This window comes from Labrus bergylta, chromosome 20, assembly GCF_963930695.1.
Source record: "Labrus bergylta chromosome 20, fLabBer1.1, whole genome shotgun sequence".
NCBI lineage: Eukaryota > Metazoa > Chordata > Actinopteri > Labriformes > Labridae > Labrus > Labrus bergylta.
In genome coordinates this window covers 7753132-7768288 of record NC_089214.1, presented here as the reverse complement: position 1 = coordinate 7768288, position 15157 = coordinate 7753132, and the positions used below count along the sequence as shown (strand labels likewise).

At 41.6% G+C, this 15157-nt stretch overlaps 1 protein-coding gene across 1 annotated transcript; it reads right to left on the bottom strand.

Moving 5' to 3' along the window:
• Window positions 1-6089: 6089 nt before the first annotated feature.
• On the bottom strand, window positions 6090-15112 carry mettl4 (methyltransferase 4, N6-adenosine). Its single transcript, XM_020658841.3, has 8 exons — window positions 14735-15112; window positions 13358-13423; window positions 11508-11868; window positions 11202-11271; window positions 10671-10845; window positions 10468-10574; window positions 10250-10341; window positions 6090-6698 (listed from the first exon to the last, which is right to left on the bottom strand). Exons 1-8 carry the CDS (start codon window positions 14966-14968, stop codon window positions 6496-6498), a joined length of 1308 nt encoding a protein of 435 aa, XP_020514497.2. The 5' UTR covers window positions 14969-15112; the 3' UTR covers window positions 6090-6495.
• Between the last annotated feature and the right edge of the window lie 45 nt (window positions 15113-15157).

Below are 15157 nucleotides of genomic sequence, written 5' to 3'. Positions count from 1 at the left end.
CTGCGGGGGGCTTTGGAGTCCCATCGATGGCGGTCTCCATGCTGGAAATGCTGTCTCCCCCTAATTTTCAGTCAACCTAACAACAGGCTGAGAGCTGTCATGAATCTTTCCTTCAAACAGAGAGTGATTTCCTGCCCGCTGCCATCCACCTGCCAGCCATTTTGACACCTAAGCTGCTAATATCCCTCTATTCATCTCCTTCGGTGACTATTTTGGAGCAGCTGCTCATGTTTGGATGTTCAAACATTCCTTTTCTTTCTCTCTCTGACACCTTTCATTGACCCCCTGACACATGCTGCTTGCTGACAGACAGTTCTTTACATGAGATACTTGAGGAGGTGTCTTGTGAATGAATATGTATGGAGCTGTCCATCCGTCCATCTGCCGTTCGGCCTTACTGGCACTGAATGCTGACAGGAATCAGCAAGAGCCTGACAAGAATCTGAAAATGAGCTTGATATGATTGAGGCTCTAGTATATTTCCAGGACGCCCAGGGGAAACCGCTTTTTTCAACATCATCTGTATTCCTCATAAAGCGTGTGGGCAGTTGAACAACATATGAAATATCCGTTTTAAGCTTTCTGACAATACGAGGAGCGAGAAAATTCCCGGATGAACATGGTTGGGTACATTTCGGTTTAATCAAATCTGGTTCTTATCAATTCTTGATTCTGATTCCAACATGACTTGAACGCTTGCTGCGGTCTGCCATGATCCTCTTCTCACAACTTTGTTGACATACCTCATCACAAATGACGTCATCAACACAGCAGATCCTGGCAGGTGAGTACAACTTTTATGGACTCTCACTGATGTTTGATCCTGAATGATTTATATTGCTAGTAGGGTGCAAAAAGCAGAATTGAAATTCAAGTGCCTTACTGAATCTCAGAAATGTAGAACCACTTCCAGGTTGTAACCAGTTCTTGATACCCAAGCCTACAGATGAAGAAAAATAAGTTAGGGTATGATGAAAGGAAAACACGTCCAAAGCAGCGATAAAGAAAGAACGTATTCATTATGTATATTTCTTCAGAGCTGGAGGCGATCCCAGCATGCACTGGGCAGGATGCATAAAGCAGGTTGTCAGGTAAACCACGTGGGTAATTAGGAGTCTCCCTTCTGCCTGACATGCATGTCTTTAGACGAGTGGCATCAGAGCAGCATGAAGAAAAACTCACACAGTGAAAGGAGGACTAATTAATGTAAATCAAATTAAACCTGAATAAACCTGTGAAGAACACAAAACGGCATCTGCTATTCAGTGGAATACTGGATACTGTTCACTTTTGCTACGCTTGTTTATCTGTTAGCTTGCTGGAAAAATGTCATCAATCAGCGGTGTTGTATAATGAGAATATATTTGTGGTTAATTGAATGTTGCGTTCCCATGACTCAGATATTTGGATTAGGGTATCAGAAGATTCTAACGGGATGTCGTTACAACTTACAGCACTTTGCTTATTTGCTTTATTTATGATATTTGGTTGATTTGTAATTAGAGATTCACCGATTGTGACAATCAGGGCCAATACCAATACTGATGTTTGAGTGTTGATATGACTTTTAGTGTAGTATTCAAGACCACACTAACCGAGACAAAGACATTCTCAAGACCAGAGTGCTCCTAAACCTAGACCGAGACTTTAAGGGGTCGAGACCGAGTCAAGAAATGTGTTGAATTGTACAAAATATGATGATTTAAGAGAATTATTGTTTCATGAAGTAGCTCGTCAAAAACCTGAAATACTGGCTTGGACTGATGTGCAAAAAACTGGAATTGCTGTTTAAATTTGATGAAATCAAGCTGGCTAATTTTGTCTCAAAATCTTGGAAAAGAATGCACATAGATATTCTGTTTAATCAGGGTTTGTCTTGCTTTTTGTTTTGTGACTATGAATAGACCTACGATGCACTCTGATCCTGGAACGTTGTAATTCATGGTGTTATGTGGGTTGGGCATATAAATGTATGTATGACACAATAATAAAACTTCAAACTTTAAAACTATCAGGTTTGTATTCCCGGGATGCCACCAGCTGATATGTTAACCAGCAGACAAGGATCCACAAGATCACTGAGCTGAGTGTGTAAAACTTTAAGCTCCAAATCGTGTCTCCATTTAGCTCTGAACACGCTCATCTCTCTCTCCTCTCCTTTTATATGTAAGCTACATTTAATGACAGCCATATATACCGTGTCCCTCTGGTGACTCTGAAACATTTCATAAAGCACACCGCACTGCGTTACAATCAGATTATGTTACCGGAGTCTACGTCCTCATGAATTCATTGGAGATATTCCTATTAAATCTGGAGGTAAATGAAACCTGCGGTGAGAACAAAATTATCATTTGAATGAGTATCAGAAAGGAAATCATAACTCAACGCGCTGCCTGTTTAAGGATGTGCATGTCATTTGAATTCATATAATGATTCCTGCCATGAATAACAAAGTCCATGTCAGAGAGGAAGGGATTCATACGGTGGCTGGGAAGTTCAAAACAAAATTACAAGATGTGAAACACTTTTACCAGAGCTGAGGCAAATTTACAAGTGGCAGAACACTTTTACAAGTCCGCGAACAAATTTAAAAATGGCAGAATCTTGACGGAAAGGGAATGTACCAAATGCCAAAAGTGACCCGGAAGTGAATGAGTGAGGGGTCATTTTGTTTGTTTTGGCAGAAAGACTTGGTGAACAGTGATAAGGACTGATGCAAACTTTGTGGTGACAGAAAGATGTTTTGCCCGTTTTGTGGAACTCATTTGAGCCGGATTAGTCAGTTTTGCTTTTCGGGTGGACGTTCTCTCGAACTTGTAAAGGAAACGGATGAGACAGAAGGACCAGGTATGCGCTTCCGGGTCACTTCTGGCATTTGTTACATTCCCTTTCCGTCTAGATTCTGTCGTTTGTACATTTGTTTAGTCCTTGGTAAAAGTGTTTTGGTTTTGTAATGTTTTTTAAAATGTAATTTATTTTTTCAAAATGTACATTTTTCTCACATTTTCTAAAAGTGTTTCACACTTGTCCACTGTAAACTGAGAAACAAAGAGCAAAGCAAGACGACTTAACTTCTTGAAATGATTGCTGGTATTACCGTCCATGTAGAGGAGAAAAGACAAGTGACCTCAAAACTAAAAATATCTTCTGTTGGTGTTTCTTTGCACCTCAAAAGTCCTCATTAGAAATGTAAGAACATACTAGAGGTGCAACCTGGTACATCACAGTTGGTGGTAATAAATGTATACGGTGGGAATTGTTTCTACTTTGCACCATGAACTTCAGATTTCACATTCTCTCTGATGCCGCTGAGTGATGAAACTTAGAGCTGCTGCTGCTCATTCCTTGTACTTGTTTCAGAGCGCTTTATAGCAAAGACTGCAGTGGGGACAGAACCCAGGGACAGACGAGGAGAAGCAGCACCTCCTAGGAAACAATTATTTCTCTCTTCCCCCTGCAGCAGCCTCCTGTGGGAGTTCCAGCCGTGATAGACGCCAGGTTTCTGAACAGCTGTCTGGAACAGCACAATGTTGTAGCCTCTGGGAGCAATGGCGGCTGGGGCTCAGTTGGTAGATTTGGTCGTCTCTCAACCAGAAAGTCGGGGGTTTGATTCCTCGCTCCTGCAGCTACATGACCAATGTGTTTCTGCTCGGCGGCGGCTGTGTATGAATGCATATAAATGGATTAGTTAATACTCATGGACACTTTACATAGCAACCTCTTCCATCAGTGTGTGAATGTGTAGGTGTGACCTGCGGTGTTGAAGCGTTTTGAGTAGTCAGAAGACTAGAAAAGAACTATACAAGCTCAAGTCCATTTACCACTTTCCATACCTTCTGGGGCCGCCATTGCTTACACTCTGACGGGCTACATGGAACCCCTTCCCCACTCCATGCTGACTGTTTTCTCACATACGACTAATGCCCACAGAAACACGTGGTTGATACTACTCTGACTTCAAACCAAACCAGAAAACCAGAACACTTCAAGTGCTAGAACCAGTGCCAACAGATTCTGCATCTTTGTCCAGAATTTGTTTGATTGACCTCATGATGTTCTTAGTGGTTTCCATTAGGTTGAGAGAAATCAAACCGCACATTAGATGAAGATGGTTTTGATGGAAATCTGGTGAATGCTCCGAACACTCAAAGCCAACAGTAATCAATGCTCAGTTGCTTTTCAATTGGAAATATTCTCCCCGTGTCAGCTGCAAAGATTACAGTAACGCTCAATAGAAAATCATACAACCTCACTTTAACAGAGAAGGGGGTTTCTGGGAAAGAAGGGATGACTATGTTCTCACTGTGGTGCTTCATCTTGAGCTTGACAGGACGCTCTTTCCGTCCCTGGCGCCTCCCTGGAGATGATGACTGTGATGACATCACTGTGCAGTGCATTGTGGGCTTTCAGAGAGTGATTGCGTATTCAGAGACGAGCAGAAGAAGAGCCAGTGATGAGAAAGGAGAACAAAGGAAGAGGGGAAAAAAAGACAGATAATTATGGCACTAATGCTAGAGTTCAGGTCGGCGGCCGTAAAGATGTCTTTAGAAAACTTGGTACCTGTCAGAGTTAGGCTTGAGAGCTATAGATCAAAATTCAAAAACACTTAAGTCTCTAATCTTGGCATGTTAATTGCTGCAAAGGTTTGTGATTTTGGTTTGAGCTTGATGAATGATAAATATGTTTGAGAAAGCAAAAGAAATGAAAGTGCGTCATGCAGTCAGGTCCGCGTCATCGGCCCGCATTAATTCTATGGGTCGTGTTGCATAAGGATCCGTTCCTCAGAGGTTCAAGGATGAGCGGTGAAAGATGGATGAATGGTATTTTATTTTTTGTTTCTGCTGGAACAGAGTCAATATGTAGAAATCCTTGATTTCTTGATTGGTGACTGTTGAGTATTACTCCACATCCACCTCTCAAAAGACTTTTCATCCTGAGATTTGACTGTTAAAGCATTTGTCCATCAACCTTGCACCAAAAAGTCAGTTTAAACTTAACAAATAGATATTTCCCTCAATGCATTAGCCCATTTGAAACCAAATAAAACCACTTGGCTAATAAGCCACATTTTATACCAAATGTTCACATCAGCAAAATTCTAGTTGGACACCAAAGACCTTAACAAAAAGTTAGATTTTGCAACATGTCCTTGTCCAAATCTGGGTAGAGTTTTAGACCTTCTATGGTGACATTGACCATATGTTTAAAGGACCGTGACGCGAAGTTGACATTAAGTGAAGATAGGGAATACAGAAGCTCAAATCCTGTTTTAATATCACACTGCTGTGTTTAGGGTTGCATGCCCTTTAAATGCTAATCATCTATCTTATTATTCAACGTAAGCAATACATAGCGAACATTAATGTAAGTTTGCTACAGTACTGTGAGCTAGATAACGGTAATGGTCAACCATAGACTATAAATATTAATGGACGAAGCCTGAGTGACGTCACCCGTCTGTTCCTGCAGGGGGCTTTGGAGTCCCATCGATGGCGGTCTCCATGCTGGAAATGCTGTCTCAGCCTAACTTTCAGTCAACCTAATGACAGGTTGAGAGCTGGAGCTGAGGCAGGTTTTAAGCCTCTTGATGAACCATTACATCGCACCCACTTGTGCAAAGTGATTTCCCTTTTAGAAGTATACTCCCATCCTTACTTTAGTCAAAGCACATACAGAGGGAGAAAAAAAAGTGGAAGTATAAAAGTGTTGTGTGTGTCAGAGAGACAAAGAGCATGACAAGGTAATGTGCAAATGATCCTGCTGAGGTATCGCCCCGGCTTCATTAGCTGTGATGTGTACTCTGTTGCAGCGGCCGCAAGTCATTCTCTGCTGCCATAAAGACAGCCCTGCTCATCCCCACACTATCTCTCCTTCCTCCGCAGACCACAGACTCATTAGAGAGGCCCCACCCAACAGGAAAAGGTAGTTAATGGCTTTACTGGCATTAAGAGGAGTGTCAAAGGGAAGGCTGCGTCTCTCAGAGGAAACAAAGAATATTCCCAGCGTGTCCTTGGCAGAGTGAACGGTACAGCAGCGAGTTGTTCAAGTGAGAACTTTAAAAGAAACTGTCTGATAAGGGACAGGTACAAGCGTGAAAATGTTGCTTTTATTTGGAATAGGAATCATTTTGACACTCCGTTCAAATAAAATGAGTAAAAATAGAAACACTTTGATTCTCCTTAAGACATATTGTGCCAAAGATCACTCACAAAAACCTTGAGTGTTGTTTGTCTGACTACTGCGGGAGATTTGAAAAACATAGCTGCATAGAAATGCACTTTCATCTCTCCAAGTAGTGCATCAACAGACCTGTGATTCAGTATCTGAAACATGCACCCAGACCTAAAAAAAGAAATCAAAGGTCCTGCAAACATGAGAAGAACAGATCAAACAGACCTGGTAAAGAAATATTTTGGTACTGAATCTTTATTTTAAAAAATGCTCCAAAATACTGACAAGGTTTCTCAGTGCATCATTACTTCACATTCTTTGTCAGTGACAGGAAGAAGTTGTGAAGTTGTCCGGGGTCTCGTCTTGATGAAACCCCGCTGGCTCATCGGTAGGTGACAAAGTGAAATAGCTCGTGTGCTGAAATTTGAGCACTTCGTTCCCCCAGCTTGTCCATCCAGGCTGAAGATTTCGGGCAAACAGCTCCAAGCGTTTGGCTTCAGGTCCAATGTAGGGCTTCAACACCTCTAGAGAAAGAAAGAAAAAGCAAGGAAAGATAAACAGGTTGATCTCCTCTCGCTTAAAATATTTTGGATACATAACGTCCGGGAGATGGTCACTTGGATTAAGGTCATGGTAACGAGAGGGCATGTCAATAGCATTAATGCTTTGCTCATAAAGGAACTGCTTACACACTCTGGCCAAATGAGGCCGGGCATTGTGCCACATCAGGAAGAACCCAGGGCCTGCATCGACATAAGGTGTCACAATCGTCACCTATAAGAGCAGTCAGGGTCAGACTCTTTCACGCCTGTCACATGTGCTCAGAGTGAACCTGCACAGGTCCCACTACAGGACGTCTGCCCCTCAACCACCCTCATGGAGTCTGTTTCTGAAAGTTTGGTAGGAAACAGAAACACTAGAAGACTGCTGGAGGTCTCTGGCTGTGCTCTTCTTGATCCTCCTTCTTACAAAGGAATAGACACCAGTCTTGCTGCTGGGTTGAAGCCCTTCTATGGCCCTGTCCAGTTTTCCTTGTATTACTGCTGGTATCTTCTTCATGCTCTTGAGACTGTGCTGGTAGACACCCAGCAAACCTTTATGTGACCACATGTATGGATGTGCCACCCTGGGGAGCTGGACTACCTGTGAAACCTGATTGGACTCCAGGTTCAGCCTCATGCTGCCGGTGACAATGACACTAGCAGAACACAAAACTAAAAAATAATCAGACAGAAAGGACGAGGAGGGTACTGCTTTTGCCTCTCCACTGCACCTGTTGTTGTTTTCATTTGCACCAAAGCAGGCAAAATTGATTAACAATCACTTGTGCTTCCCACAGTCAGTGTATTTATGTGCCATCCTGTGTGAAAAATGTGTTAAACCCCTGAATACTTTCATTTAGTGAAAGTCAGAGGGCACTCTCACTGTTACTCAGTAATAAAGGGAGAACAGCACTGGCATCTACCCAGCTCCTTCACACCACAGCACAGAGTTTCTATGCGCAGACTGGCAGTGACCTTGAGTCTATAAGTGATGATATTCCAGGAGCAGAACACCTGACAGATACGTTTCACTTCCTCTGCCCCTGTGCTACTCTGTCTGCTCTTGTGCATGCTCAAACTTCCCTGACACTCGCCTCAGCCAACACTCAGGGAGTTAATGAGCATGAAAGCCTGATCCACCAAAACTGATCCAACCTCCACCATGTGGTGTTCTGCCTCCCGTTTTCTCTTTCTTTGCACGTCAGAGAGTCAGAGAGTGGAAAGGCCAAACATGCGGCTCTCCGAATAATTCAACCCCGACCAGTGACTCAGCTCCCGGAGTTGAACACAGAATACAAGGCCTAATTATCCTCTTAACTCTTAAATGGGTAAAGGTATGAAACTTCTGCCAGGTGGCAAAGGAAAGTGATGGTTATCTGATCCTTCAACTGGGATCACATTCAGTCTTCAGATTATTTCTGCACTATTATCTACATAATTAATGACTTACTCTCAACATCCATGTGGAGTCCCTCAAGGCCTTGTTTTTGGCCCAATTTTAATTTGATAAATAACAAAATAATCTTTTGTGTTGACCCCACACATTTATATATGACTTTAATACTCAAAATAATAGTTCCATTTTTTTTCTCAATTATTTTATGTGATATTTGAAAGTTAATTACAGCACTAATTAGAGCACTGGCTGTAACTGGTTAAAGGTGAATTTTTCTCAATCACTGTTGAAAGAAAGACAGCTTAACAAATTGGTATAAGGATCACTGTCCAAAAGTCCATTCCCCAATCAACGACCCGCAGAACTGGCAGTGTGCCTCTCCCTGAGCTTAACATTAGGAACAGCTATTTAACCTCTAATTATAGCACCGACTTCATTATTCATGATTTCCAAAGTTGTAGTGGGGATCTAATTAATAAAACAAACCACACGTCTTGTCATTGAGAGTAGCACTAACACTTTTTCTCTTCAGCTTTGACCATCTGGCAAGGTTATGTTATAACTGTACGGGGATAACGGTGTCCCTTAGCAACCGAGAATGTCAGCGATAGGAGCCCCATCCGAAAGGGGGGAAGAGAAGTGTGTCGGGGGTTTCTCAGCGCCGCAGGCTTGAGGATTGCTTATTCACATATTTCAGGCTGCCAATGGCTCCAGCAGACGTGACATGCTTTACACGAACACACACAAAAAGGCTGCAGAACGACGGCGATGATCGCTTCAGATGAGCATAAGAAAGCCCAGGTAGATTATTGCCAGAGGTCTAGATATTTGTAGCAGTTGGATAATATGTTGCAGGATTGAACAAAAGAAAAAAAAATCAAGCCCATAGTTTTTAAACTTACATTTAATACAAACATTTAAAAAATCTTCTGCTTTTATTGAACTCTTATCTCTCTCTCACTCTCTGTGTGTATTCACATCACATCAATGCAAGTCACTATCTTTAATTCTTAGTTACTAACCACATCTTGTCCTGGGAGCTCACTGAGCTCTAATGTGTCATAGGTTCCCTGGAATCCATATAGTGCCCTCTGCTGGTGAAAGAGAACTGCTAGTGTAATACAAAGATACTCAAACCAGTGAATAAATCCAATAATATCGGCGCATATCTGTGATATAAGTAGCCGATACCGATAGTCACTGGATATGCTAATATTGCGCTACAAGATGTGGAAAAATAAAAGAGTTCTTTAGCCCGAATAAAATATCTGGGATACAAAACAACACACAGGAAATGTGCAGAGGGGCTCTGAATCCAACAAGGAGATGGAACACAATCTGTTCCCTAATCTTCTTAATCGCTTTGTCACCATTTGATTCACTTTAACAGTAAACAACAACCACGTCCGTGAGGTGGAGGCTCCTCTGTGCTTCTGAGAGGGCTTCTGCTAACCGGCCGTGTTTTTTTTTTCCAGCTTCCATACTGCACAATAAAACCGCGCTCCCCTGAGACGGACGAACATGACGTCAAGGCTTCTCCTGCTCAGAGCTGCTGCATATTCATAGTCAAGGTTGAACGCGGATCCTAAGCAGCGGAGTTCACGTCGAAGTCAAGTGTTGAATCATCACATATCTGATCGTATGTGAGCAGCTGAAGTCCCCCGCTCTGACCAATGAGGACTGAATCCCTCGGGTTGTTAGGAATACAACATAGATCTAGCATGTGTGTTCGAGATGTTTTTCTCTAATTCAACATGAGGGTCTCTAATGAAAACTCTCAGTAGTGGTAAAGCAGGTTACAAAGTCAAAAAACAGTGATATGTGTACCTATACGATGGGTTATTTTTCACATTTATGTTCTTTTCTTGTTAAAACACACATTTTGTTTTCAGTAACCGTCTTCTAAAGTTATATCAAATCAAAAGTACTCACTTTTAAATTCTAAATCCCCCCCAAAACGACTCAGATTGTGTGAGTGTAAATGCATGCTATAGAGGGATTTACAGATTATCACTGAAGCTGTGTTGTAAGATGACAATCACTGATGTTGCAGCATTGCCCTCTGGTGGCACAGTTAAACACAAAAGCTACTGTACTAAGATCTAGTATGCAAACAGCAGATGTTATCCTAATGTACCTGAAAGTGAAGGCTTCTGGGAGTGCAGCGCTGAAGGCACGCTGACAATCAAACGCTGATCCTCCACAGGAACCACTGACGTCTCTGATGGACTAAAGGTGGTTCAACAAGATTAAATATAAATTTGAAAATGAGTAAATATAATGTGGAAATATTCATTTCAAGGATTAAGGCATTAGAGTATAAAAAAGACAGAGAGGATTCAAAACTTTGAATACCTTGCGGAGTTATCTGCAGAAGAAGAATATCGTCCCAGCACCAGCACTTCATACGGCTTCTTATGATGTGAATCCAGTGGAAACACAAACTGTCCAGATGTGGTGACCTGAAGGTAAAGAGCGTGGCTTTTAAAACATCTGGGAATCATACCAATAAGGTAGAGCATTACAAACGCTGAGAGCTTTATCAAAGTTTTCTGTACCTTGACCCAGAACCATTCGGCAACAACTTCTACCCCCCAGTGTGGATACAGCTCATCGCGCACAAACCGCAGGTGGCTGGGCCGGTTTGTGACCCAGGTGACGACTAAACAGTTGGGTGATGCCAGCAGGGGTATAGGGAGACGTTTCAGCTGGGTGCAGGGCAGAGAACTGTATCTAAATAGAAGAAAAATGTCGTAGACAGTTGTGATATGTAAATGGAACTACTGTGCTTTAAATGGTTCTATAAAGCCCACCACCATATCCTCTGTGAAAAATCGAGACCTAAAATTTTAATTTTTTTCAACTAATCAGATTAATTTACTGCACTTTAGAACTCAGTGACAGAAGCAAGAAGCTGAACTGTCTTATCTTATGACAGGTTTTACATTTTTTTTGCACGCATATGTATTTTTATGTTATATTTTTTAATCTGTGTTCCTGTAGTTACATGTAAAGAGCATCCTGATATGAAAGGGGGGGGGGGAATAAAGTTATAGACGTTTTCTAAAAAGGCTAAAGTGTCAATTTACCGCCGACTCCTCTTCACAGACTTGTTTTCCCACGGTGGATCAATAACTATCAGGTCAAACCTGCTCCCATCTGTGTGAGAGACAGACAAACAAAGTCAGGCCTGGAAAACAACCTGCGAGCTGTCACAGAGACTGTATATAACCATCTGTGAGCTGCCACGGCATAAACAGAGTATTACAACAATTAATTCAGCTTTAATGCAAAATAAGTCACCACAACCATCTAGTGACTTCAGCTCTGACGCTTTCTTTTGCTAACTTGTTCCATGTGGCAGAAAAAAAAAAATGTTCACACACAGTACTCACAGTGAACTAGAGGTTGTATTCTTGTGAAATCAGAAAGCAGGAAGGCTGTGTGTGATGGGATAACATATTCCTCTCCCAGAAGTGTAACTACACTCGCACTGTCATCCCTGTTCTCTGTAACCCGGGAGAACAAATCCACATGTGACGAGCGGCCGTCTTCGGCCACGAGTGACTGAACGCACTCCTCCTGCTCATCCTCGTCCACTAGGGGGAGCTCTTTAGCCATTTCACAAAGAGCAACAAGCCTGCACTCATGGGAAGGAAGAGGTTCCTTCACCAGGCCGGTCGCTCTGTTTAGATGTTCGAGGGATCGGGCAGAATCCACCAAGGACTTAGTTCCCTCCAGGATCACAGACCTGACCTGCAAGAGAACACAAAGCAGATTGTTTAGTCAGTGTGGTGTGTTGAATATGAGGATCACAAAATAACACTTTGAAAAGAATCATTTTTTTTATGCTACTTCATTATTATAGTCCCCTTCATATCAGAGGTAAATCTGTTCTTTTTCCACTGACTGCTCACTGACAAAGAAGTGTAAAGTGTTTCAAAGTACCATCTGCAAGTCTTTCTTCAAACATTACTGCATCAATGATCCCACTTAATGCTTTCACACTTGCACAAAACTCCTGAAAAGCTCCTGATATTTCCAGGAGGAGCTGCGTGTGTGAACGCAAACAAAAGACCTAATTTTTCACTCTGACGTTATCTGGAATCTCTCGCGCCAGCCAGAGAAATGGTTTCTGATTTGTCTTATCTCGAAGATAAGACAAATCAGAAACCATAGGAGGGCGTATAAGCTAAAATGAAGTAAGCAATAAAAACTGCTGATGCTTAAAAAGATTTTAAAAAAGCAATTGAAGCAGAAAAAGGAACTGAGCGCAATAAAAAGAGATAAAAGCAATAAATCGACATGATTAAGGATAGTAAAAGAATAAGATAGGCTGAAAGATTTAAGAAGTCATGTGTTGTCCCAGGACCCCCAGGGGTGTGTAAATATGACCTGGGGTGGAGGAAAGGATCCCAAGAGAGGCAGCCATGCAGAACATGTTGATGAAAGTACATTGATGTGCATGTGGAGCGCCTTTCTGATCTTGAAATATAGTAAATCAAGAGAAGCTTCACACATCCATGCAGTGCGCACTTTCCCATTAAGTTTAAAGCCCTTTAGAAGCAGAGATTTTGAGAGAGAATGAAGCTGAATCCGGATTCTGCTCAGGTTTGTTTGTTGTATACTTTTGAAGACTGAAGTAAGCCTCGGACCCTGATCACCTCCCACCCCCAACATGGACGGTTCTCGCTGCTGGACTCTGGAAAGAGGTTTGAAGCAGAACAGCCAGGTTCTGTAACAGCTTCTTCCCACAGGCCATAAGACCCCCCCCCCCCCCCCCCCCCCCCCCAAACCCCCACACTGGACTGTATATAGTATAACATTACACATATGCAATATATTTGATATCCTTTAGAGTATTTTTATACATACTTTCTTTTATAACTATTTATGTAAATACTTGCTGCTGTTTTTATCCTACACTATGATGAGCCAACTGCAACGAGATGTCGTTCTGATCTGCACTGTAAGGTACAATTTGAATGACAATAAAGAAAGTCTAAGTCTAAGTTTCCAGCCCAAACTGATGGCGATTTAGGTGACATCACCTGAGGCCTTTTTTTGTGATATCACAACGTTCCCTCTGGCTCACAAAAGACCTTATTCAACTGTCATATAGAAACTTGCACTTTGTCCCTCAATGCTATAACTCACACTTCTTTTGATTTATCATTCTCTAACTGAACAAATAAAACGGCGCATACGTCGATGTCGTAGAGTTACAGCAGGAGTTGCAACAAACCTTATCATGAGAGGCCTGTAAATCAACCTCTCCGTGGTTGAGCTCACTGTGTTTGCGTTTCCTTTTCTGAAAGACAAACAGATATCGACTGATTATTGGTAAGCACAACAAAAAAAACCCCGAGAAAGAAATTAAAGGTGCACTATATGTAGATTTGGTAGTTCAATTTGAAAGTTGAATTGAACAATTATTAACACTATAGATCAGGGGTGGGCAACTGGAGGACCGGGGACCACATGCGGCCCCCCCATCAACTCTCAACGTGGTCCTCAGGTCAATTTTTACATATCAATTATTTGGAAACATGAAGAAAACATGACAAAATCAGCCATGAAATCATGAAAACCAGAAATATGCCCATAATAATATTTGATCACTGGTATATGTTAAGTTAAATTTTAGACATAATTGACTGTAATCGTTTTAAGTATACTACAAGTTGGCCCTCTGGCAGTGTGAATAACATGAATGTGTCCCTTGTGTGACCTTGACCATCCCTGCTGTAGATTAATACAAAATGAGTCATAAAAATGATAAAGAGCACTGAGCAACGTTTAGCAAAGTAACAGTCTATTTATGGAATGAAAATATTTGCTCAGTGTAAATCAGAAGAACTGTGTTCCACTTGATTGACTTTAATGTAAAGATGAACATTACTGAATTTGAATTTTTTTACTCATCTTATTGACTTTTTTTCCCACATATAAAGGTCAGGTTTTCTACATGTTTCTTCTTAAAGGCCAAAGTGACAATAAAGACAAATAAACATAAATAAATCAAGATAAATAAACATTTCATTATATTACACTATATTGTTCATATTGCACTATACTATATTATATAACTGCACTCTGCATTACTGTGGTACAACACTGCCTCTCTCCTCTGCTGTTTACATTACTTGCTGCTATTTATCATACCGAGTCACTTTAATCACTTTATCTTGTCATTCTCTGCAAATACTGTCTCAACTCCCTGCACAGTTGACTTCATCATTCATTTTGCACTTGTATATACCCTCTGTTTTTGTTTTTATTTTGTATTTATCTTATCTATTCTGTATAATTAGTATTTTGAGCTTTCTTGTCTGTGCTGCTGCAACGCCCGGATTTCCCCTCAGAGGATCAATAAAGTTTTATCCTATCCAAAAGGAAGCCTCTACAACTGCTTCAACAGAACGAAATAAAACAAATGAAAATGTAAAATGAATGTTGACTTAAAACTGATTTTGTCCATGTGCTATAACACAGACAGCAGTGAGGGGACTCTCTATATATGCAAAGGACCACCCTTTAATTCTGTACAGGGAGTGGTCCTCTGGCAGCATCTCTTGGAGGAGGAGGAGGAGGAGGAGGAGGAGGAGGAGGGTAAATTTACCTTCGATGTTTTGTCTGTTTCCTCCAACACTTCCGATTTACCTCCATCAACAGCAGCCTCTGCTTTCACACTGTAATGGCTTTTTAAGATCTGGAAACACTGTCTTTTAAAACTGCACTTGACACGGGACTTCTGCGTGTCCTTAAAACGAACACAGCGTGAATACCACTGATCCACGAGTGAACTCGCATCCAAAAACCAGCCATGCTTGTTTTTAACCAGCACCGACATCATGCAAACCGGATGATTTAAACGGGATGATATCGCGCGAAAAGTTTCCTCTACCTCGGCGCCGGTTACGTCATGAAATACAACACCCTACCCAATAGCCACATGTCGAAAAAGTTTCATTTCACTGAAAATGATACCGGAAGTAGAGAGCGCTTCGTGTGTGCGCTGTAGTTTGCGGAAGTGGATTCTGAT

What these genes read in the sequence shown, in the direction of transcription:
- mettl4 (XM_020658841.3), bottom strand. Translation starts at nt 14,968, where the DNA reads ATGATGTCGGTGCTGGTTAAAAACAAGCATGGCTGGTTTTTGGATGCG. An exon ending in TACAGGCCTCTCATGATAAG is followed by an intron (nt 11,869 to 13,357) that starts GTTTGTTGCAAC and finishes GTTCTCTTGCAG; the next exon opens with GTCAGGTCTGTGATCCTGGA. An exon ending in CCAGAAGCCTTCACTTTCAG is followed by an intron (nt 6,699 to 10,249) that starts GTACATTAGGAT and finishes TTCTTTCTCTAG; the next exon opens with AGGTGTTGAAGCCCTACATT.